Genomic DNA, 23,830 nt, shown 5'->3' with positions numbered 1-23,830 from the left:
CCTTGAGCTTAGTTTTAAAACCACAGTTTTAAAATACAGAAATTCTTGACCACTGTTTTTAATTAATTAAAATAAAAGTGTTATCTAAAATTGTGTGCTATTAGCTTACTTATCAGAAGAGGCGATACTCAGCAGTAGTTAAGAGCATGACTTCTGGAGCTAGACTACCTTGGTTCAGATCTCAGCTCTGTCACTTGCCAGTTGTGTGATATTTAACCTCTGTGACTCAATTCCCTTGTCTATACAAAGGGAGTAATAAATGTCTATCTCATAGTCTGAATGAAGACTAAACAAATTAACCTATGTGACATACTTAGAATAAAGCCTAGCACATAGTGTTATATGAGTATTAGTTATTAGCATTGTTAACTTTTAATTGTAAGTAAGAAAGAATGAAGCATAAAAGAAAATAATAAAATCCCAAAGCTGTGGTCCAAAAATTTTTTTTAAATAAATGGAAAAACCTTTTTTACTTTTCAATATAAACTATGAAAATATCACAAATGACATTAACAATTCTTAGTTCACTAGTAAGTAGTTATAATAGAAGTCTTAAACCCCCATGGGGAAGAAAAACTGATCTATGATTCACTATCGAGATCCTTAAGATCCCTAGAGTGTCTTATTGCTTCATTATTTTTAATTGCTGGAATTGATTAAACGGGGATTAGAAAACATAGTGAAGCAGTTACTTGCTTTCATTTACAAATTAAAGTACTTCCTCTTCGTCCTATTTTTAGGGTCTTTTATGTACCTTTTACTTGCAAAAGTACCCAGGGGATGATATCATGCCACTATAATCCTTTCGAACCTAAATGAAAATAATATTATGAAGCCATATTTGTGTGATTTTAACTGCTTATTTGTGAGCAAACAGATAGATCTGCAACATCTTGATTTTGAAAGATCCAACATTAATGGACTATGACTGAATACCTCCTTGTATCTGAATGCAATGAGGTAAAAGTTGTAAAACATGCATTTCACTAAACACTGTGACTATGGTTTGGGGATTAAAGCAAATGTAACCTCTGCAATTGATTTCTCCTGCCAACAGGGAAAAATCTCTTGAAAGCTTTAATTATAATTTTTCCACGAATGGATGCCAAAGTAGAGCATTATATAACAACATTTAATGAGCTTTTTGAATTGCTCAATTTTAAGAATTGCTTATTATTCCATCTCAATTTATGATTATGCCCATCTAATCTATACTTAGAGGCATCCAAAGCTGTCATGGGCAAGTGACGGGGAAAAGTTGAGAAGATTAACCCAGAGGATACCACCTTGGAGAAAGTGTCTGGGTCTGGGTGGAGGAGGGAATCACCTTCCTAGGGGTACTGCAAGAAGCTCTTTTATAAATCCTGATCACAGGTAGGACATTTTCCTACAAATACAGAATTACTCTGTTTCTGAAGAAGAAATATTCTATTACTAGGAAAGGTGGGGCAACACAAAGTCTTCCATTCAGCAGCCAGAGCTGAAGCACATGCAGACATTCCATAGTTGGTGTGTATGGGATTCCACAGTCAGTTCAGCAAAGCTAAAATGAAAGGCTCATGAAAGGGAGGAGTCGGGGGTGATGCTGAAGACATAGGTGGAGACCTTAACTGAAGACATGAGGACAGGCAGAAAACAAAATAGATGTTAAAAGGTGTAGGGGCGATTCACATTAAGCCAAGGTCAAGTGTGTGTTGGTTTATGGGTTTATTGGTGACCAGAGCCAAAAAGTTTCTATAGTTTATTGCTGTATGTATTGATAGGTGTGTGGAGGTAGAGATGAGAGCAGATTATAGAGGGCTGAAGAATGAAATGAAGTGGAGACAGAAGCATATATAAATAACATCTCAATCAGTATAGTTATGAAGGCACAAAAAGAGATGGTTCCTTAGCTGGAAAGAATGATTTATTTGCTTGTTTCTGTTTCTGTTTCTTTTTCTTTTTAAATTGCATTGAGTTTATTGGGGTGGCATTTGTTAATAAAATTATATAGGTTTCAAGTGTACAGTACCATAATACATCATCTGTATATTGCACTGTGCGTTCACCACCCAAAGTTAAATCTCCTGTCACTATATATTTGACCCTCTATCTTTTTCTACCTACTCCTCACACCCCTTTCCTTGTAACCACCATGCTATTGTCTGTGTCTAAGAGTTTTTGTTTGTTTATTTGTCCTGTTTATTTATTTGTGGCTTTCAGTTTTATATTCCACATATGAGTGAAACCTTATGGTTCTCAATTTTTTCTATCTGACTTATTTTGCTTAGCACGATATTATTAAAAACCATCCATGTCGCAAATGGCAGTACTTCATTTTTTCTTACAACTGAGTAATATTTTATTGTATATATGTATCATATATTCTTTATCCAATCATCTATAGAAGGATGCTTTGGTCGTTTCCATGTCTTGGCCACCATGAATAATGATACAATAAATACAGGAGTACATATGTCTTTACAAATAAAGGTTTTAAAATTTTTCAGGTAGATATCCAGAAGAAGGATTGCTGGGTCAGTGTTGTAACTATATTCTTAATTTTTTGAGGAACCTCCATACTGTTTTCCGTAGTAGTTGTACCAGTTTACATTTCCACCAACAGTTTATGAGAGTTCCTTTTTCCCCACAACCTCTCCAACACTTGTTATTACTTGTCTTGTTGATAATAGTCATTCTAACAGGTGTGAGGTGGTTTTGATTTGCATTTCCCTAATAGCTAGTGAAGTTGAGCATCTTTTCAAATATCTCATTGTGGTTTTGATTTGCATTTCCCTAATAGCTAGTGAAGTTGAGCATCTTTTCAAATATCTGTTGGCCATTCATACGTCTTCTTGGGAGAATTACCTGTTCAGGTACTCTGCTCATTTTTTAATTGTATTATTTGTATGTTTGTTTTTGAGTTGTATGAATTCTTTATATATTTTGGATTTTAGCCCCTTATCAAAGGTGTTGTTTGCAAATATCTTCTCCCATTCAGTTGGTTGCCTCTTTGTTTTGTTGATGGTTTCTTTGCTGTGCAGGAGCTTTTCAGTTTGATACAGTCCCATTCATTTATTTTTGCTTTTACCTCCTTTGCTTTTGAGGTCAAATTCATAAAATCCTCTCTAAGACCAAGGTCTGTAAGTTTAGTTCCTAAGTTTTCTCTTATGCATTTTATTGTTTCTGGTCTTATATTTAGGTCTTTGGTCCATTTTGAGTGAATTTTGGTGTATGGGGACAGATAGCAGTCTAATTTCATTCTTTTGCATTTGGCTTTCCAATTTTCCCAGCATAATTTATTGAAGAGGCTTTCTTTTCTCTATTATGTATTTTTAGCTCCTGCTTCAAAAATTATTTGTCCATATACATGTGGGTACATTTCTGGGCACTCAATTCTGTTTTATTGCTCTGTGTGTCTGTGTTTCTGCCAATACCATGCAGTTTTGATTATTGTCACTTTGCAGTATAATTTGAAATTAGGGACTGTGATACCTCTGGCTATGTTCTTTTTTCTCATGATTGCTTTAGCTATTTGGGGTCATTTGTGGTTTCATACAAATCTGATGATTTTTTTTTTGTTCTATGTCTTTAAGAAATGCTATTGGGATTTTAATACAATTGCATTAAATCTGTATATATAGACATTTTAACTATGTTGATTCTTCCAATCCAAGAACATGGAGTATCTTTTCATTTCTTTGTGTCTTCTTCAATTTCTTTTAATAATACCTTATAGTTTTCTGTGTATAGGTCCTGCATATCGTTTTTAAAGTTTATTTCTAGGTATTTTATTTTGTTTTTATTGTTGCAATTGCAAAAGGAATTTTTTAAAATTTTTCTGAATTTATTGTTATATAAGAACACACAGCATTTTTGTACATTGATTGTTTAACCTGCAACTTTACTATATTTGTTTATCATTTCTACTAGTTTTTTGGTTGGATCTTTTAGGGTTTTCTATATAAAGAATCATGTCTTATGCAAAAAGTGACAATTTGACTTTTTTATATCCAATTTGGATGCCTTTCATTAAGGAACAGCTGGGTCAACGAAAAAATAAAAGGAGAGATCTAAAGATACATAGAGACAAATGAGAATGACAATATGACATATCAAAACAAAAGTAAAAAGAGAGAAGTTTATATCATTACAGGTCTATCTCAAGAAACAATAAAAAATCCCAAATAAACAACCTAACATTATATCTTAAAGAACTAGAAAAAGAAAAAATGAAGCCCAAAGTCAGCAGAAAGAAAGAATAAAAATTAGAGCAGAATTAAATGAAATTGAGAACAAAAAGACAATAGAAAAAATTAATACAATAAAGAGCTGGTACTTTGAAAAGGTCAATAAAACTGACAAACCCCCAGCTGGACTCACTACGGAAAAAAAGAGAAAATATACAAATAAACAAAATCAGGAATGAAAGAGGAAAACTTATAGCAGATACCACAGAAATACAAAGGATCATACAAGAATACTACAAAAAATTTTATGCCACCAAATTAAATAACCTAGAAGAAATGGGCAAGTTCTCAGAAATATACAACCTTCCTAGACTGAATCACAAAGAACTGGAAAATCTAAATAGACTGATCAACAGTAAGGAAATTGAAATAATCATCAAAAACTTCCCCAAAAGTAAAAGTCCAGGACCAAATGGCTTCACTAGTGAACCCTACCAAACATTCAAAGATTTAATAGCTGTTCTTCTCAAATTCTTCCAAAAATTTGAAGAAGAAGCAATACTTCCTAACTCTTTTTATGAGGCCAGCATTATCCTGATACCAAAACCTGGCAAGAACAACACAAAAGAAGAAAACTGCAGATCAATATCTTCTATGAATACAGTACAAAAATCCTAAACAAAATACTAGCAAATTGAATATAACAATACATCAAAAAGATAACACATTAAAAAGATAATATATCAAGATCAAATGGAGTTCATTCCAGGGGTCCAATGATGGTTCAACATACTCAAATGAATCAATGTGATATGCCACATTAACAAAAAAAAAGGATAAAAATCATAGGATCATATCAATATGTACAGAAAAAGCATTTGACAAGATACAACATCTACTTTTGATTAAAACACTCAATAAAATGGGTGTAGAAGGAAAATACCTCAATATAATAAAGGCTATGTATGACAAACCCTCATCTAATATCAATGGTGAAGAACTGAATGCTTTTCCTCTAAGACCAGGAACAAGACAAGGATGCCCACTCTCACCACTGATATTCAACATAGTGCTGTTATTTGCTTTTTTAAAAAGAGAGACCTGAGCATGGTTACTTTCCCACTTGTGAGAAAGAACCAGTAGAGGGGAAATTTTAAGATGTAGGCAACAGAGAGAGACCTACCTATAAGCCATTAGGTATGAAGCAAGTGTTAGTAGACTGCACCTTGATGGACACCATTGAGATGTACATTCCTTAGTTCACAATGGTGGTTGAATATCATATTGTAAATATCGTATCATAATATGATTATATTATATCATAATATGTAATATATATATTACAGGTCTCTCTTCTTAAAAATATATATTTACAATATATTTATATATTTTATATAAATATATGTATTTACAATCTGATAATTATAAATACATATTTTACTCATCACAAGTAATCACAGTGTTATTTTTCCTCTTATCTCACTTTGTAAAATTTCCTTTACCTCTTCACACCTCTAGGATCCTTAAAATATAAATCAGCTAGTCTAGCTAATATGAGAAATAGATTCCAATCTGATTCTAATTGATTTTTGGTTTAAAGGCTTGTCAGAAATTGAACCAATGTGAAATAAAAATAAAGTGATCACCAAAAAAAACTCTTTAAAGTATTACATTATGACTATGAGAAACTTTAGTGTGTTTTTGAGCCAACAATCAAGCTTGCCTGTATCTTTGATTATAGTCTTTACAAATTCCACTTTTCACACATGCTACTATAGTAAGTAGAGTATATTACAACGTCAGAATTTGAAGCATATTTCTATTTCTCAATAGAAATAATGATGCAATTTTTGTATATTCTCTTATTTATAGGTAACATTATTAAACTTCATGATAACTTCTGAGGGAATGCAAGATCAGCTTTTGGGAATTGTGGTGGCACGAGAAAGGCCGGACCTTGAAGAAGAAAAACAAGCCTTGATATTACAAGGAGCTGAAAACAAAAGGTTTTAAACATTATAAAACACAGAATTATTTTTACTTGTTTCAAGATCACTTATAATAAAGCACATTTTAAAGATTTGTTTTGTTAGATTTAATAGATGCATTGAATGGGAAGATTTAAGAGGAGAATATAAGATATTACAGTGCTCCTATGTTAATTTAGAAAATCGCATTACAGAATATATTTCTACATACACATTCTTAGGCATTAGAAGAACTGAAAAGCAATGTGTTTTCAACTGTTCGACAAAGTTTTAACAGAAAAGTTTTAGTATTTATTGTGTAACTGAGGTAACCTGTTTTCACTGGAGCACAATCTGAATGAATATGTTACATCTCACTTTCTGCTCATAATACCTATATCATAGGCAGAAAGGGTAAAGCTTGATAAGTCATGAAAATTTCAGAAAATAAATGGAGTGATACTTTCTGTTCTCTTGGGGCTGAGATACTTGATAGCAGAGTAGATTGGCTTACCATATCTCTCTGTAGTTACCACATAAATGATCATTAGAAAGAGAAGTGGGGCAGAAAAGCCTGTCTTTTTGACATTTTGCAGGATAAGAAATTATACAACAGCACCGTTACAGATATTTGTCACAAAGTGATGCATTTCTTTAGGTTACAAGTTCTTTATTTCTTATAAAAGAATGTATACGTGAAGTGATTTTAAATGATTTCTTTCTCTTCTGAGAAAATTGTGTTTTATTCCAGGCAGTTAAAAGAAATAGAAGACAAGATTTTAGAAGTTCTTTCATCTTCAGAAGGCAATATATTAGAAGATGAAACTGCTATTAAGATATTATCTTCCTCCAAGGCTTTGGCTAATGAGATTTCTCAAAAGCAGGAAGTAGCCGAAGAGACAGAGAAAAAGATTGATTCCACCCGCATGGGCTATCGTCCTATTGCCATTCATTCTACCATCCTGTTTTTTTCTATTGCTGATTTAGCTAATATTGAACCTATGTATCAATACTCACTGATCTGGTTTATTAATCTTTTCATCCTGTCTATTGAAAATTCAGAGAAATCAGAAATTTTGACAAAAAGGTATATAAAAGAAATATTAATGAATACTAATACTAATTAATGTATGAAAATTAAATGGTAATTGATGGCTTTCATTGTTGTTTAAGAATGGTGTGAGCATTACAGCCACATAGCTAAAATGAACTTGATTAATCATTGTACCAGAAATAAATGATGAGAGTTAGAAATCAAACAGATATGACCAAATTCAGTCTGCTGGGAAATTGTTTACAGAGATATAGGATTATAATGTAATTCTAAAAAGAGGAAACATTTACCTCGTTTTGTCATTTGCAAATGTATTTGTGATAGAAGGTATGGAAAAAGTAGTTAATACATCTAAAAGATATTACTCTTACCTTCTATAAGCTTGCATTCCAAAAGGTACTAATTTATATTTTGATATACACATAAATAAAATTTGTCAAGTAACAGTGTTTTAAAAAATTCCCTGTTATGATTATTTATGTTATTCTCATTTACATAAGATACTTTATTTTATTGTTGGCTATTATAATCAGTAGTGGAATTAAGACCTTACTTAATAGTACATCTATGAGAGAATAAAATTCATTTTGTTATCAGTGAGATAAATTTTAGTTTGGTATTAAAACATGTTTTTAATAGTATAACATGAAATTACTTCTTGAATAAAGAAAATAATTTATTGCAACCTGCCCTTTATAACTTTATTGATCGGTATGTAGCTAAGTACTTCAGTTTCTTGACTATTCATACCCAAAGGAATTAATACTTATCACTTAAAGTTAAGAATTATTTTTTAGACATCCACAGTACTAATCCCTTGAAATCTGAATTGAATTCTTTTCATTTATCATAGTAGAATTTTGCTAAATGTTGGATATTCTTAGACTGAGCAATGTTTTGTTAGTATCATTCATGATTTTATAAGCTTAATATGAAAATAATAAACACTTGGCTTAGCAAACAATTTTTCAGATATCTGCCCACGAGAAAGAGAAGAAAGGGAGGGAGTAGTGGGTATCTTTAGGGAAGAAATGCATGATGGTAGTTTACACTTTCTTTCTATATTATGATATTTGAAAAATGTTTATTTCTTTATTTCTTCCAGTATCTGAAATTTTCAAGATTAGCAAGGATTACTGCAATATAGAAAATAAAATTTTAAGTGACCTTTCTTAGAGAAGTTCTCAGCCATTTACATTATATTAATTAATTGAACAAGCATGTCTGGTGTTCGCACTAAAATTTGAGTTCCCTGAGGCAAGGACTTTTTTCTTTGTAGCTAAAATCTTTTAATTTAGAAACAACAGAAATCATATTTATGACTAGTTATCTTAAAAGTATAATCTGGAACCAAGGAGTAAATAGAAAAAAATGTGCTTGAAAACACTTATTGACGTTATTAATATAGATACAGAAACATGCAGAAATCAGAAGCATTTGCCCAATGAACTTCATAAGTGAGTACACCTATGTAATTAGCACCCAGATCAAGACATAGAACATTAGCAACAGCCCAGAAATCCCACTTTGTGTTTCTTTATAGTCCCTACCCCCTACCCCCAAGGTAATTACTATCCTGACTTCTAACGCCATAGATTAGTTTGGTCTGTTTTACAACATTGTGTACCTGGAATCATGCAGTCTGTGTTCTTTTTGGTCTGGCATCTTACACCCAACTTTGTGTTTGTGAGATTTATATTGTTTTGTATAGTGCAAGTGGTTTACTCACTCTCATTTTCAAATAATATTCCATTGTGTGAGTATATTGTTGGGGAAGTATAAAAACAAAATTTTCTCCTAAAGTAGATTTTCTCTACAAAGTAGTAAAGAAAGAAATAGTTTCATTATTGAATAAGCATTAAACTAGAATGTGATGTACATTATAGGCAAACCACTAAGAGATTGCAAAGATAGAAATCTCATCCTAACTTTGCCTGCTAATAAAGATGAGATGACCATTGTTGTTAGCTTTAACCTGAGGAAAAACAAACATCTGGTATCTTTATGACAAGAGGTAGTTTTTCAACTTGGAGCTAGGCACCTACTAAAAAGTTGAGCTCCTACCCTCCCACAGAAACTGGAAGATAGGGGCACTATCTCCCCTGACGTTTACATTTCAGGGAAATGGTTCTCAGATCTTTGAGAAGGACATTCCTGGATCATGAAAGGTCTGTTTTCAAAAGAATTTATATGCATTTCAAAGAGAGGAGAAAGTACTTATAATTTTAAGTTTTCAAAAGTAAATGCTCTAAGAAAAAGGAGGGGAGAGAAATCTCTTTCCTTATTTTCAATAGGGAGAATTAAAAACTCTTATTTTTAATTTTTATTCATCCTTATATAATACGACGAATTATTTACTCATTTATTATCAAGCATATTTGGGTAGATTTCAGTTTGAGACTATTATAAACTTTTGCTGCCTTCAGCATTCTTGTACATGGCTTTTGTATGAACACATTTCTGGTAGGTATATACCAAAGAATGAAATCGATGATCGCAGGGTATGCATATGTTCCATTTTAGTAAATCCTGCCAGAGTTCCAAAGTGGTCCATTAAGAGAGAATTTTTAGCCAGTCTTAGTTAATCTTGTTCTTATTTTTTTAGTAAAATAAAGGTTTTCCATTAGGAAGCTAGCTCCCATTCAGAAATTAAAAATGGAATGAGTTCTCATAGGAATCATTTGTTTATCTGTCAATTATTGATAAACCTCAGATAAGATGCAGACTTTAGTTACCTATTGGACTACAGCTATACCAAGGACATAAGAAAGCATGTGACTATTAACATTAGACTACCAAATTGATTTAGAATCTTAATATTAGTCTAAAATTATCTCTCAATTCCTTTTATTAAGAGGTAAAAATGTATTTTATTTTCATTTGTCTTCTGATAGTTATTATTCATAATAATTATTATTTAACTGTGCAGCCATATATTATTATGACTACTGTGGTATGTACTGTGAAATAACTACAATAATTTAGATCATCTGTTCTTTATAAAATTTTAATTCATAAAAATAAATAACTGTAGCAAAAAAAATCATAAATATAGAAACAAAAACTTAACTAAGCTATAGCTTTGTTACAGGGACCAAACTGAAATATCTTCTCTCTCTCTTTCTCTCTCTCTCCTCTTTCTTTCTAGGGAATCCATGTACCTACACACACACACGTTTCTTTTTCTTCCACTTCTATGAGATCATTTATCCCATGTTATTAAACACTCTTCTGAAACATAATTTTTAGTAACAGTACAATATACCCCATTTTATGAATCTGCTATGATTTTTTTATTGTAGGACTTGTAAATAGTCTTCAGCTTCTGTATTATAAATAATGCTGCAATAAATGTCCATGTGATTATTTCCCTAGGCTAGAATCCCAAAATTAGGATGAAGGAGTTCACTTCTTTCAGACTCCTGATATAAATTCCTTTCTTGGAAGGTTATTCAAATGAACAGCTCCATCCAAGGAACAGGAATGACCTTATATCATGTGTCATGCATCACCATTGAGCATGATCATTTTATCTTCTTTTTCACTGTAACAGATTATTAAACTATCATATTTTAACCTACATTAGCAGTAATGAGACTGAACTTGGATTTTTAATATAATTGACCCTTATAATTTTCCTTTCAATCTTTCTATCTACAAGAGGAAATTTGTCTTAAAGTGCAGAAATTTTTATTTTATTTTATAAAGACCAAACCTAAATCACCCTGTGTTAATTGTACTGTTATAGATGAGACAAATTAAATGTCTCGTGTGAAAAGACCACCTATTAGCATAAAAATAGGGACAGGAATAGTATGATTATTTTAAATCTTCAAAAGAATTCAACGATATTACAGCAGTTAGTTTCAAGGCCATCTCTACCAAGCCCCTTTCAGAGTTTTCAACTAGAAATAAATACATCAATTTGTTTTAATTTTCTTTATGGGAATGCTGGCAGGGATAAAACAGTTAAAGAAATAGGCAAGTAAGAAAAAAAGTAGATCTGGGGTGATCAGTAGCTTAGGATATCAGTCTGGAAACAGCTAAGATATGATTGTACTGGTAAATTTTTTTCTAGACACATTATGAAACACTGATATGATTTGCTTAATTATACTCAAATTATTCTAATTTTTCCTTCAGATAAATTAATGGCTTGAGCCATTAATTCATGTCAGTCATTAGCTCTCTACAAATATTTTCAATTTTATTTCTATTATAACTATTATAACCTATGTAATAAAAATATTTTAAATTTTCATTTCAATGATAGTTTATTTCCTTATGAGGTAATTAAATGAAAATGCTTAAAGTGTTATATTCATGTTAAAAACTAATATGAATACAAATTGCACTTTAGCACTTACTAGAAAGTTATTAGTTGCAAATATCGTGATTTGCATATTTTGTCTGGGTGCTAAATAAAAATGTAGTTTATCACTTTTGCGATTTCTCTAGCTTTTAATGATTTATGAGCAGAGTAGCACAGTACTAAACTTAATGTTAATTTAATAAAAAGATTGTACTTTTGTTCTATCCATTTAATATATAATATTTGGAAGTATTTACAGAATAAAGAAGTCAAATTATACCCCAAGAAATGTTTTAAAATTAAAAATAGTCCATGGATCTTTAAACATAATTATTATGGAATACATTGACTTTATACCAAAAATAAGATTAAATTTTTTTATTTAAAAAATCAGTTGACAATAAAATGCAATTCTACTGGTGTTTCTACATTATGTAGCTCTCAAATTGCTGCATCCGGTAAATGAGGATCTTTGATTGTTTGGGGAGTAATTGACCAGAAAGCTTATTAGACTAACATACATCTAAATGGTTTATAATAGGTTTCCTTAAGAACTTTTTTTAAAAAGTATAATGAATTTTTTTTTTTAATTTATTTTTCTTTTTGTTGACCATAGGCTTCAGATTCTCAAGGATCACTTTACTTATTCCCTCTATGTTAATGTCTGCCGATCACTCTTTGAAAAGGACAAGCTACTCTTTTCTTTTTGTCTAACTGTGAATCTGCTGATACATGAGCGTGCGGTCAGTACTGTTTTAATTTACAGGGGAAAAGAAACATAATATTAACGTTGATTCATTAACTTACTAATTTGTATGAGAATATATAAAGAGTTGTAAATAATGGTAATTATTATAATTATGGCAAGACATTACAACTAGCCTGAATTTCATAAAGGTGAAAATAAATTAAGCCCAGAATTCATTATGTAACTATTACTTAAACTTTTGTTTGTTTTAATTTAAAACAGTTTTTATTAGAATCTCATATAAGTATGCATATAAACTTACCAAATAGATTGATATATTTACACCAGTAATAGTATAAATGGTAATGTTTTTCAGAACTTGTGCAAGTTAGTCAAATCTAACCACTTGTATTGAACAATATCTTTCATAAATTTTTGCTATGTTTTAAATCTATTCATTTAAAATATAAGAAACACTTTACAAATGCAAGAGCAGTGTATAAATTTACTATTTTATACACTTGTGTGTTTAAGGTTTATTGATTTCATATGATGATGTATTAGTTGAATTTTAAAAGAGTAAATGCTTTATTCTTGCATTTTTGTAAAAGTTACATAGAAGTACCTGATTATATTTTATGGAAAATGATGAAACATAGCAGATTGATGGCTATTTATCTTCCCACAATTTTTAGAGCCAACAGGATTCTAAGCAGTCATTTGGAAAACATATATTCAAATAGAATATATTCAGATTTTCATGTTTAGGTTAGTAAATCTGGAGAAATATTACCAAAAAGTAACTTTCTAAAAATAGAACTATTTTGGAAAATGTATTATAATGGATACTTCAGTTTCTTATTAACAAATCTGAGCTACATCAGAATTTCATAGGAAACATACATGATATTTTAAAATTAATAGTCAATTTTTAAAAAATGGTTGTAAATTTACTATCTATATGATGAAATCATTTCTGACTCTTCATGCTACCTTGTTTTCAAAAGATTAATAAAGCTGAATGGAGATTTCTGCTAACCGGTGGCATTGGACTGGATAATCCTCATGCCAACCCTTGTACATGGCTCCCTCAAAAATCCTGGGATGAAATATGTCGACTAGATGATTTGCCTTCCTTCAAATCCATTCGTAAAGAGTTTATTCACTTAAAGGATGGATGGAAAAAAGTATATGACAGTTTGGTATGTTTTTAATCCTCTTGCTTATTCCAAAGTTTATAAATGGAGAAAATAATGTTAAATTATATATTCTTATCTTTGAATAAAAACAAGATTCAAGTAAACTTTAAACAGCTGGTCAGAAGCTAAAATCAAAGTTTAGATTTATATTATCCCCACCTTCTAAATCAGTGGTTCTGTCTGAATTTCTTTTCAAATTCCTTGAAATGTGTGGAGATGCAAAAAAAGCTGCATGGTCCTTAATAGATATTCTTTTTGAATTTCTATGCCAGGTTTTCATTTATCATCAACTTAGACTTTAACAACTATAATAGCAGATGCATTAAAATTTTACAAAATGATTATTTGTTTTTTTTAATGCATGATAGGAGCTAATAGATATTTTTGACATTTGAAGAAAGGAAAAAGCTAGTAGTCCTCAAATATATTTCACGAGACCTTATCTTGCTACTTGGAGACACATACCATGATACAGTTTTCCTTCTGGAAATACACAGAAATTGTTGCCTTCCCTAACTTTTTAGCACAAGGGCGGATATTGTGCAAATTCCCACTTAATTTTTTTCTATTCCTTTCTTTTTACTCTCTTGACATTCTGCATTCCTTGGGTTTACTATGCAAGAGCTCAATTTGGGGGAGAAGGGGGAAGGGAAGGAAGGGCCAGATATGTGAGAACATTTTTTTATTTGGTTACCTAATAGTTGTTTTATACATGATAGTAAGATTGTGTCTACATAAAAATTCAAATATTTTGGACAGGATCTCTTTTGGATCTCTCCTTGTTAGTACTAAAAATATATTTCCTAGAGACAAATATGTTTTTGTGAGTACTTCATTCTAATTTGAAATAGAAGTTTATTCACTATACTGAAGCATGGAGATTTCTGATCTGAGATACTGCTTAGCCTTCCCTGAAGTTTCAAAGGTACAACTGTCTTCTTTTTTTTTTTTTCAAGGTTACCACTCTTCCTGGGATCTTGACGCCTCTCATATAGTTTTAATAGCTCTTTTGTCTTCTTCATTATTGTACACATCCTCAAATATCTCTTTTAAAAAGGACACCAAAATTGTTCAAAACAAGAAATTACACAGTGCATTTTAGTACAATGCTGTTCTTCTTTTGTAATAAATGTTTATTTTTATAAATAGATGATGACTAGTTGGTAGGTTCTTTTACATGCCTTTGGACAATCAATGGGAATAAAATTCCATATGTACTTTTTTTCATAATAGAGATAATTTTGTTCTAGTTTTGATTCTTTTGTAGTATTTTAAATTTTTTCATTCCTTATTTCATAACTTTGACCCAACCTAATGAAATTTGCATTAGCATTCTTGATTTCATTTAGTCATTATATGTTTTCTTTAAAAATTGATTCATAAGTTAAAATACTGTTTTCTTTTCAGAAATAATCTCTAAAATAACATTGAATTATATCCACTGTAATTTCAGGAACCACATCATGAGGAATTTCCTGATATTTGGGAAGATAAAGTAAATGCGTTTCAAAGGATGCTTATTATTCGTTGCTTGAGGCCAGACAAGGTAAATGTGGGCTTTGAAAGCAGCTCAGTGATTCCAGTCTTTCCTCTAGCCATAGCAGCCAAACTTGTATTTCCTTTGTCATAGGGGAGGTGGAGGAGCCTGGGAGAAATAACCTTCACTTTTTTCTAACAGAGCCATATTTTTCAAAAAGTTTGTATATTTATTGTAATCACACTAAATTCAGACTATATTTTATAGTTTTATTTATTTTATGATTCTTCCTTTTAAAGTATGCTTCTTTAATTCCTCACAATCTACTTTCTTTACATGCTATAATCTCATTTTTATTGTTATTATTTCAGTAAAATTAGTCAATGATATTAGTTAGCATCATTGATATACTAGAACTTCTGGTTCTTCAAATGCTTTCCTTATATATAGTTCTTAGTTGGCCTTTGGAAAATTAATGAAATATTATTTTAAAATATTCATAATTACTAAGTAGGTAAATATCAATACTTTTAGTTTTAATTTCTTTAAATAATAAATTATATAATATATTAGCTGACATGTCAACAAATTTCAGTACTCATTGATATCCTTGTTTGTATTATTATACTCTATTAAAAAAGCTATTCACTTAGATATAATGACCTGCATCCACAGAGATACCCACGTACTCTGAAAAAATGTAGACATTAGGTATGTTGGGGAAAAAGTTGAGAAAATATTCTAATTGTATATTGTTACTACTCACGTAAAAGTAATACATAATTATTTCAAAACGTACTGTATTTACAACTTAAGTTGCTGAGGAATATAACAACTTGCTCACAACAACAAAAAAGCAGAACTTAAATGGTGAAAGCAATATATTTTTTTAAATGTTTTTATACACATCACTGATAATATGGGATGGAGGCATTCCTTCCTTTGTAAGCCATAGTCTGTTCAATGCACACACTTAATTCTTGCTTGACTTGGCAGTAAGTTCTCAGCCAAGGCAGAAGTATGTATTAGGCACAGGGCCTAGGGCCCATGATATTTTTAGGAGCTCATGAAGTTGTCTTAATTTCTTTTAAGATCAGGAAATATAATCCAGCCTGTTTTATATTTGTAATTATGCCAAAATAATTATAAAATATAATTTTTAGATTTTTTTTTTTATGAATAAAGGGACCCCTAGGTGCCTAAGTTTCATTAATATGATAATGCTGCCCTGCTCTTAGGTTCTGGAAGTAATTACAGTTTTTTAAGAATCATTATTAAACTGATGATGGAAGATGAAATATCCCCTTGGTAGCCCTTTTTAAAAATGAATCTCCACTGGAACTTTAGGGTTAAGCCTCAGAAGTTTTCAGTTCAAGTATTAAATATGGAAGAATATTAAATGCTTCAAACTGTTGCCTAATATGGCTGTCTTCTTTAAAATTTTTTATTAAAATTTTCAAAGGTTATTACTTTGTTTTCTAAGCTAGATAAAGACTGTTATACTAAAATGACTCTGCATGTACCATTGACCTCACCTCAATATTTGAAAAACAAAGAAGCTTCTGTTCATGTTTTATATTACATTTAATTTTAAGAGATTAATGAGCCATTTCCTTATTGTGAAGTTTCATCTATAAATATCTTTTCCTCAGTTTTATGTTTTAAAAAATTTGACATAATTCATTGATCTACCAGATAGATCAAATATTACTTTTTTTCATATTCCTTCTCTTTTTAAAGTGTTTTCGAGGGAGGTGGAGAGTTAAATATTCAAGCTGAGAGGGTTTTGTTTGTTTGTATATTTTTGTTCATTTTTAAATCAATTAGGGTTAAACTTATGGTTTTATACTTCCCTTGGCTACTCTGTCCAATGCTTTAGTACCCTGTCTTGTAATTTTTCTTATATGTTTTCATATCTTCTTTAGAGTTTTCCTTGGATAGGTGTGTAGACATTAATGCCTCTCACGAATATTTTTGGTTCTCCTCTACTTCTGTGCACACGCGGTGGGGGGATTGTGGCCATACATCTTGCTCTGGCCAATAAAATGTGAGCATTTAACTGCCAGTTGTGAGCTTTTCCAGGGCACTCTTCTGCTATCAAAGCTGTAGAATCGTGTTGAATTTAAATGCCATAAATAGGCTGGTTTGCTGAGCCAACTCAGAGAGAGTTAGTTGCCTGCACACCCAGATGACTTTGCAGAGGCAAAAAAATGAGCTTTTGTTGTGTTAAGCCACTGAGATCTGGAAATCGTTTGCTACTATCTTTAGAAAAATTTGAAAGACGCTCGCTAAATCACCAATAGAAAAATGAGATGAACATTCTTTTAGGATTTAATAGTTTACAGTGTTTTATTTAGGAAAGAAATATATCAAATGGATAAAGACTGAGGTATGGAATGTTTTGAGTCCGTTTACAAATGAAGAGCTTTTGGCTACAATTCTTGTCTTCTGAACTTTTTTTAAAAAAAGCAAATTAATCAGCTTTCAATAAGAACCTTGTCAAATGTAAACTAATATGTTTCTCTGACCTCAGGTAAGTCCTACAGGAACTTGCAATATATAGCAAAACATAAATAGCAGACCACAAACTTTTTTCCTGCCTTTTGGAAGATAATTGCCTAGATTAATCTGTAATTTTTGTTACTGACAGACTTTATTTTACACACCTAATGCTGGCATGATCAGATCGCAAAAGCAAACCCGATCTATGACCCTGCAAGCTAAATAGCTAATGCAGCCTCATTTACCTCAGGAGTTAGTGTTTGGTCTTGGGAACAAGCAAGTATTGTTCAGTTCTAACATTAAAAACAGAACACTGAAATTTGCCACTGTTCACCCTCATGTGAGCACCCCTAACTTGGCCCTCCAGTGCTAACAGAAGAATAACTTCACACCAACCATGTTTGTACCTATGCAGTGGTGGATTCAAGCCTGGACCACTTACAAAAGAGAGTCTACTTATAATGCAAACTTACTAAAAGTAAAACCACACACTTAAAAGCCAGGTGTTTTCCTTTTTGTTTGTAAAACCATAATTTAGTGAAGAAGTCAGCCTTGGGAGGAAGGAGGTTTTTCTTTTGTTAGTTGTCATTTTTAACCTAGTGAGGAAAGACCAGCTATAGGAAAAGAAGAATGAGAAGGGCAAGGACAAGTCCTGGACCAGACAGTTTAGATATTTTTAGTTTCTTGCAATATGTGTGACATCCGTGCCCATTCAAATATCTGAAATATGAAATAGCTTACATGAAACAAAATTTTACATATAAGTGAATTTATTCTGTGATTTTTGTTGAGGCTTTCTGTTTATTAGAATTCCACCCTCACAAAAAAACAGGCACCCTGAATTATTTATCCATTCATTCATTCATTCAATAGATATTTATTGTTCACAAACAATATATGTGTTATCTTGTTAGATTAGATTCTTGATATCGCAGTGCTTATAAATTTGTTGTTTCACTTCCATGCCTCTTCCATATTTGAATGAATCTAGAGAAATAATGAGAAGGAATTAAAAAATCTAACCGAAGCCCAGGTAGTCTTTCACCATCAGCTCCCCACCCTCATACCCTCAGTCACGCACATACATCCACACCGGGACTGACACTGTTTTAAGATATTGTGACACGTCAATGATTTCTACTTACAAACCTTGTGTGAGTAGATGTTCCAGAGAATATGCAATTAAAGTTTGGAAACACTAGTAACTTTTTCCAGAGTAGACCATCCTGTTGACATATTTGTCATCTGCAGATTGCTCTCCTGCAGGCTGATAGAATTGCCAACCTAATTTGGAGTTCACATCCATCCTTGGATATGAACAAGTATCTAGTAAGGGTGGTTCTGGTGCCTTCAAATATTTTTTTCTGTTCTTGTCACTCCATTACTCCTCTTCGGGGGTTATGTTTACATAATTTGTTAAGCTAGACATAGGGATGCTCATTTATTAAATCTACTTTTATCGCTTGTTTGGGTCACACCTGAGTCATGACTAGCTGAGGCCATTGCCTAGAAATGACAAATTGTAGACCTTACATCAGAAAGGAATGCTGTATCTGAATGTGTACATCAGTCGTACAGATTAATACAGTTCCATTCCTACAGCAGTGCCTGATAGGAAGTCTCAAGCCATGGAGTTCTGTGTTTTGTCAAACACACTTTCAAAAAATGTGCAGATATTTTATCAGAAACTTTATGCAATATAGTTTTGCCCATTTCTCAGGCGTATGGATGGCTTGTTTCTTCTTCACAATGATGTCCCTTTAAAAAAAAAAAAGTTTTTTTTCAACTATATCTGTTCTTTCTTGATGGTATAGTATTGTATAAATCACACTAAAATTTTTGCTTTTGAGTTTTGTAATTTTGGAACATAGTGTTTTAAAACTTAAGCAAAGAGTTAAGTTTTCTCATGTTCTTCATTCACTATGTGTTGAGTACTCATTAAAAGGAAGAAAAAAATTTTTGAATTCTGCTGTCACTAACTATCCACCTTTTATTATTTAAATATTTATAATTTTTTCTATCAAAAAGGCATTTATATAAAGTGATGCCTTTGACTCTCCATTAATGAATACCTAAGCAAATCTAACTAGAGTTCTTTGTTTTAAAAACATCTTTGATTCTGACCTTTTTAAGGTTTTAGGAAGATTTTCAACATTCTTTCAAATCTATCCTGTTCTTTTTTAGATTATTCCAATGCTGCAAGAATTTATAATCAACAAATTGGGGCGTATATTCATTGAACCACCCCCCTTTGATTTATCCAAGGCATTCGCAGACAGTAACTGCTGTGCACCACTTATTTTTGTGCTCTCTCCTGGAGCAGATCCCATGGCCGCCCTTCTAAAATTTGCTGATGACCAGGTACCTTAAAATTGATCAAGGTGTGTGTGTGTGTGTGTGTGTGTGTGTGTGTGTGTGTGTGTGTGTGTATCAACAATTGCTTATACCTAAAATACGAAGGGGTGAGGAAAAGGTAAAAATTTATCACTCGGCCCTTGAAAGACTTGGGGGTCCAGAAGTTAACAGAGTCCCAAGAAATTGATACTTAAATGATATCAACTGATATTAAAAATAAATGATATTAAAAATAATTCCTTATCCAAATCATAAAGCCAGAATTTGGGCTTCGGGGGCACATTTGCTTTTCTTTTATTTTGTTGGAAAGGGGACTCTGTGACATAATTTGCAACAGTGTATGAGCTTGGGTCGATTTAATAGATTCAGTTCTGGACAATGAGCTTGTGTGTCTCTGACCTTGCTTCTTCTACCAGTCTCTAAAGGAGTACCTTCTTTGACTTTCCAGAACATTACATATTACAGTCACTTTACCAGGTTATATTCTAATATTTATATTTCTAGGCTTTAAAAGTTATTCAAATGAATTTACTGTAAATTTTTATATATCATACAGCATAGAACCAGAGAGTAGGGTGTGGGGGGTGGGGAGAAGAGGTAGATGGGGTAAAAGGGGTCAAATATGTGGTGACATTAAAAAATTAAAAAGAAAGAAAGAGAAAGGAAGGAAGGAAGGAAGGAACAGTAATATCTAGCTCTCTTTTGTTTTCTGCTATTTCTACCTGATAGTGTTCACAAGCCATGGACATTCAGACAGGGCTCAAGATGATACTTTTCCAAAGAGACATTCAGGTGGTGGCTGCCCTGGAAAGAAAGAACTCAGGTTGTCAGACCCTATGCAGATGAATCAGGATTTAGTAGAAATGAATTCCAGGCAAACATTCCCACAGAATTCTTTAAAGAAACTTTTAAAATGGGAATTAGGGTGAATATTTATTTTCCCTCTGAATTTTATGCAGTAGCCAAATTAGTTAAAATATAATTTTTCAAAGATCTGGAAGACATAGAACAAGCTCCTCTGTCTATTCAGTTCTCTTTTCGGCTTTGGATTTGAGGAGTTGCTGCTTAACAATTGTACCCTTTCCTCTCCTACTCACGTTAAACGTCTTGTTAATCTCTTTTTCTATCCCTTAGCTTGACAATCAAAGACATTACAGAATTTTCCATGATTGTTTCCTACATAAATTGATTTGCTTTTTTTCTGAGTGTTTGTAGGATTCTTAATCAGTAAGAGTCTTTTAGGGCTGCATATAGTCAGACATTCGAAGGATATTACATAATTAAATTTTAATATATCTAATGTTAATATTTCTTTCAATAATAATATTGATTCTTTTTTCACATCTTTACTATTCTTGTACACAGGGATATGGGGGATCAAAACTTAGCTCTCTATCTCTTGGTCAGGGCCAAGGGCCCATAGCTATGAGGATGATCGAAAAAGCTGTCAAAGAAGGAACATGGGTTGTTCTTCAGAACTGTCACCTTGCCACCTCTTGGATGCCAACCCTCGAGAAAGTTTGTGAGGTAAAAATATAATTTTATTATTGTATTCACTGAATATAATTAGTAATATGCATACCATGTAAATAACTCATTCCCATCCTCTAATTTGCAGGGCTGCAGGTGAGTAACATGTCTCGATTATAAGAGGGATGGTCTGGCATGGGGAACTAAAGGGCTAGAGAAGAGCACACAGTCAGACATTGCCAGATCCCTCTGAATAGGGTCAAGGGCTCATTCAGAGAGTTGAAATATCCATAATCCAGAGGAGCAGCCCCAAAGATGAGTGCAAACCACAGAGTAGATAGAAAAACTTTTTACAACAGTGGGCCAAAAACAATGAAGGATGCGTTTCAGGGTGAAGTTCATGTGGCCAGTCTAAACCAAAAGGCTTCAGGATGTAATTTTTCTTTAATTCACTTCTCACTCACTTAGCCAGTGATCCTGCCCCAGAGGACCAACTTGAAACCAAAAAGGTACTCCACCCACCCTCTTTGCGCTAGGTCATGTTACTTACCTATTTTTGTAGGCGGAAATTCCAGGAAGAAAGCCCATTTAGCTCACCTGAGTAAACAGAAAAACTTGGTGCTTGATTTCAACAAATATAGAGAAAGTGTGTCCTCTGTAATTACCTGCGTCTCTAGCCCTCTCATAACTGAGAGTCTCTCAGGCTACTAAATAACCAAATTAATGATGTAACTCTCACTATCGAGACATTCGACTGAAACTTGAGGGAGGAGGTTGTATTTTTCTTTATGCCACTTGCCGCTAGGTTGTCTGTATCTCCCAATAGAGTGTAAGCACCATAAGGACAATGACTTTGCCTGTTTTGTTCTCTGCTTTATCTCCAGCACCTTGAATAGTGCCTGACCCATAAAAGACAATAAATATTTACTGAACTAGTGAGTGAATATTGCTTCACTGTTTAAAATCTTTCAGTAGCTTCTCATTGAACGCAAGACAAAGCTCAATCATGGCCTGTAACACTCCTCTTCATTTGACATTTGTCTACCTCTCAGATTTCATCTTTGGCCACTTTCCATCTTGATGTCTATGCTCTAACCATTCGAACTTTCGTTTTCATGGTATAACATAGTTTCTCAAGTATATAGGTCATGATAATAGGTGTTATTTTTATCTAAAACATAATTTTCCTATTATTTACCTGACCAACCTCTACTCATCCTTTAGGCCTTATACTAGAGGTTTTATATTTGTGCCTGTTTCCTCATGGTTCCTCTGTCTCTTGGCCATGCTCATGACCTGTTGAATAGTATCATATATACTCATCAGAAAGTCATCTAAGAGAGAAAAACTGGTGAACTTGACTCAAAGTCCAGTGAGTCATGTTGCTTAAGTCACTGGGCAGCTGGTAGGAGAAAAAATGGTGCCCTCACCATGTACTAAAGAACATAGGCACCTATGCATTCTTCCTAATTCACCTCCACCCCTTTACCACATGAATGCTCAGAAACTTTTTTACTGATAGAGATTTGAAGTTTTAAAAACACAGCAACCACTGACATGGACAATTGGGGGAGGTAACAGTAGGGAGTGAGACTGAATAGCAAGCATGTTAAGGGCCCTTAATTATTGCTCATCTATGCAGCCTTCAGGACAGTGCTGAGTGTTCCACCATCTTTGATAGTGCAGGCTTGACTATCCCCTTAAACAAATATAGCCACTGGTGATATGTTTTCATGCTTCAGTATATACCAGTTCCTCTCAACTTTCAAAGTGCTCTTCTTTTTTTTTTTTTATCAGCCATGTTTGGTTTAATATTAACATATCTGAGTGTGTTGCTTATTCTCGCAACATGGCTATAGCAAAAAGAAGGGATTATTCTTAATCTTGCTCTAGGGCAGATAAATATTTCTGTATTTCAGCGACATCGAAGAAGATACAATCTTTTTTTTATTGTCTTATTGTGGCTAACTCTGAATTATGTAACATCTTTGTAAACTTTATAGTCATATGATTTAATTGTATCAAAGAGAATAACAATACTCTGGGACTTCTCAATGAAGTATGTTGTTTCCAGGGCAGAATCAAATTTTAAGGCTTTTTGCCTTAAATTGCAGCTATAAACTCTATTTTGTAAAAATGCTTCCTTCCACTTCCAGCCTATCCCAGGCACATGTAATCTGAAGATTTCGCATTGATTTTATGTATCCTTTTGTATCCGATTTCTTTTCCTGCAGGAGTTAAGCCCAGAATCAACACACCCAGATTTCCGAATTTGGCTGACAAGTTATCCTTCTCCAAATTTCCCTGTGTCTGTACTGCAGAATGGAGTGAAAATGACCAATGAAGCACCGAAGGGTTTACGGGCTAATATCATTCGATCATACCTCATGGATCCGATCTCTGACCCTGAGTTCTTTGGCAGCTGCAAGAAGCCTGTTAGTAATGGCTAAGTCTTGTTACCTCAGCCCTCTGAAGCAATTCAAGAGGCCCCTGGTGATCATGGATGTGTGTGCTGAGTAAAACTACAAATTAAATAGGCCTCCTGCACTGCAGTGCATTTGGTTTTGATTACTGATTATTGACTGTGCTGAAGTCAATTTTATTAATATTTTATTTTAATTTTACTAAGCCTCATTC

General features: G+C 32.6%; 1 protein-coding gene across 1 annotated transcript in view; it reads left to right on the top strand.

Annotated features, from left to right (window-relative positions):
• Positions 1 to 23,830, top strand: part of DNAH7 (dynein axonemal heavy chain 7) — a 209,522-nt gene that overhangs the window by 155,774 nt on the left and 29,918 nt on the right. The window contains exons 51-58 of the mRNA XM_006921302.3: positions 6,042 to 6,175; positions 6,888 to 7,223; positions 12,119 to 12,245; positions 13,198 to 13,392; positions 14,843 to 14,935; positions 19,553 to 19,729; positions 21,089 to 21,250; positions 23,428 to 23,628. Coding sequence (XP_006921364.1) covers positions 6,042 to 6,175; positions 6,888 to 7,223; positions 12,119 to 12,245; positions 13,198 to 13,392; positions 14,843 to 14,935; positions 19,553 to 19,729; positions 21,089 to 21,250; positions 23,428 to 23,628 — 1,425 coding nt within the window. The remainder of the gene's footprint in view (positions 1 to 6,041; positions 6,176 to 6,887; positions 7,224 to 12,118; positions 12,246 to 13,197; positions 13,393 to 14,842; positions 14,936 to 19,552; positions 19,730 to 21,088; positions 21,251 to 23,427; positions 23,629 to 23,830) is intronic.

This window comes from Pteropus alecto, unplaced genomic scaffold, assembly GCF_000325575.1.
Source record: "Pteropus alecto unplaced genomic scaffold, ASM32557v1 scaffold3, whole genome shotgun sequence".
Classification (NCBI taxonomy): Eukaryota; Metazoa; Chordata; class Mammalia; order Chiroptera; family Pteropodidae; genus Pteropus; species Pteropus alecto.
Note: the sequence above shows the minus strand (reverse complement) of the source record. Positions and strands in the feature narration are given on the sequence as shown.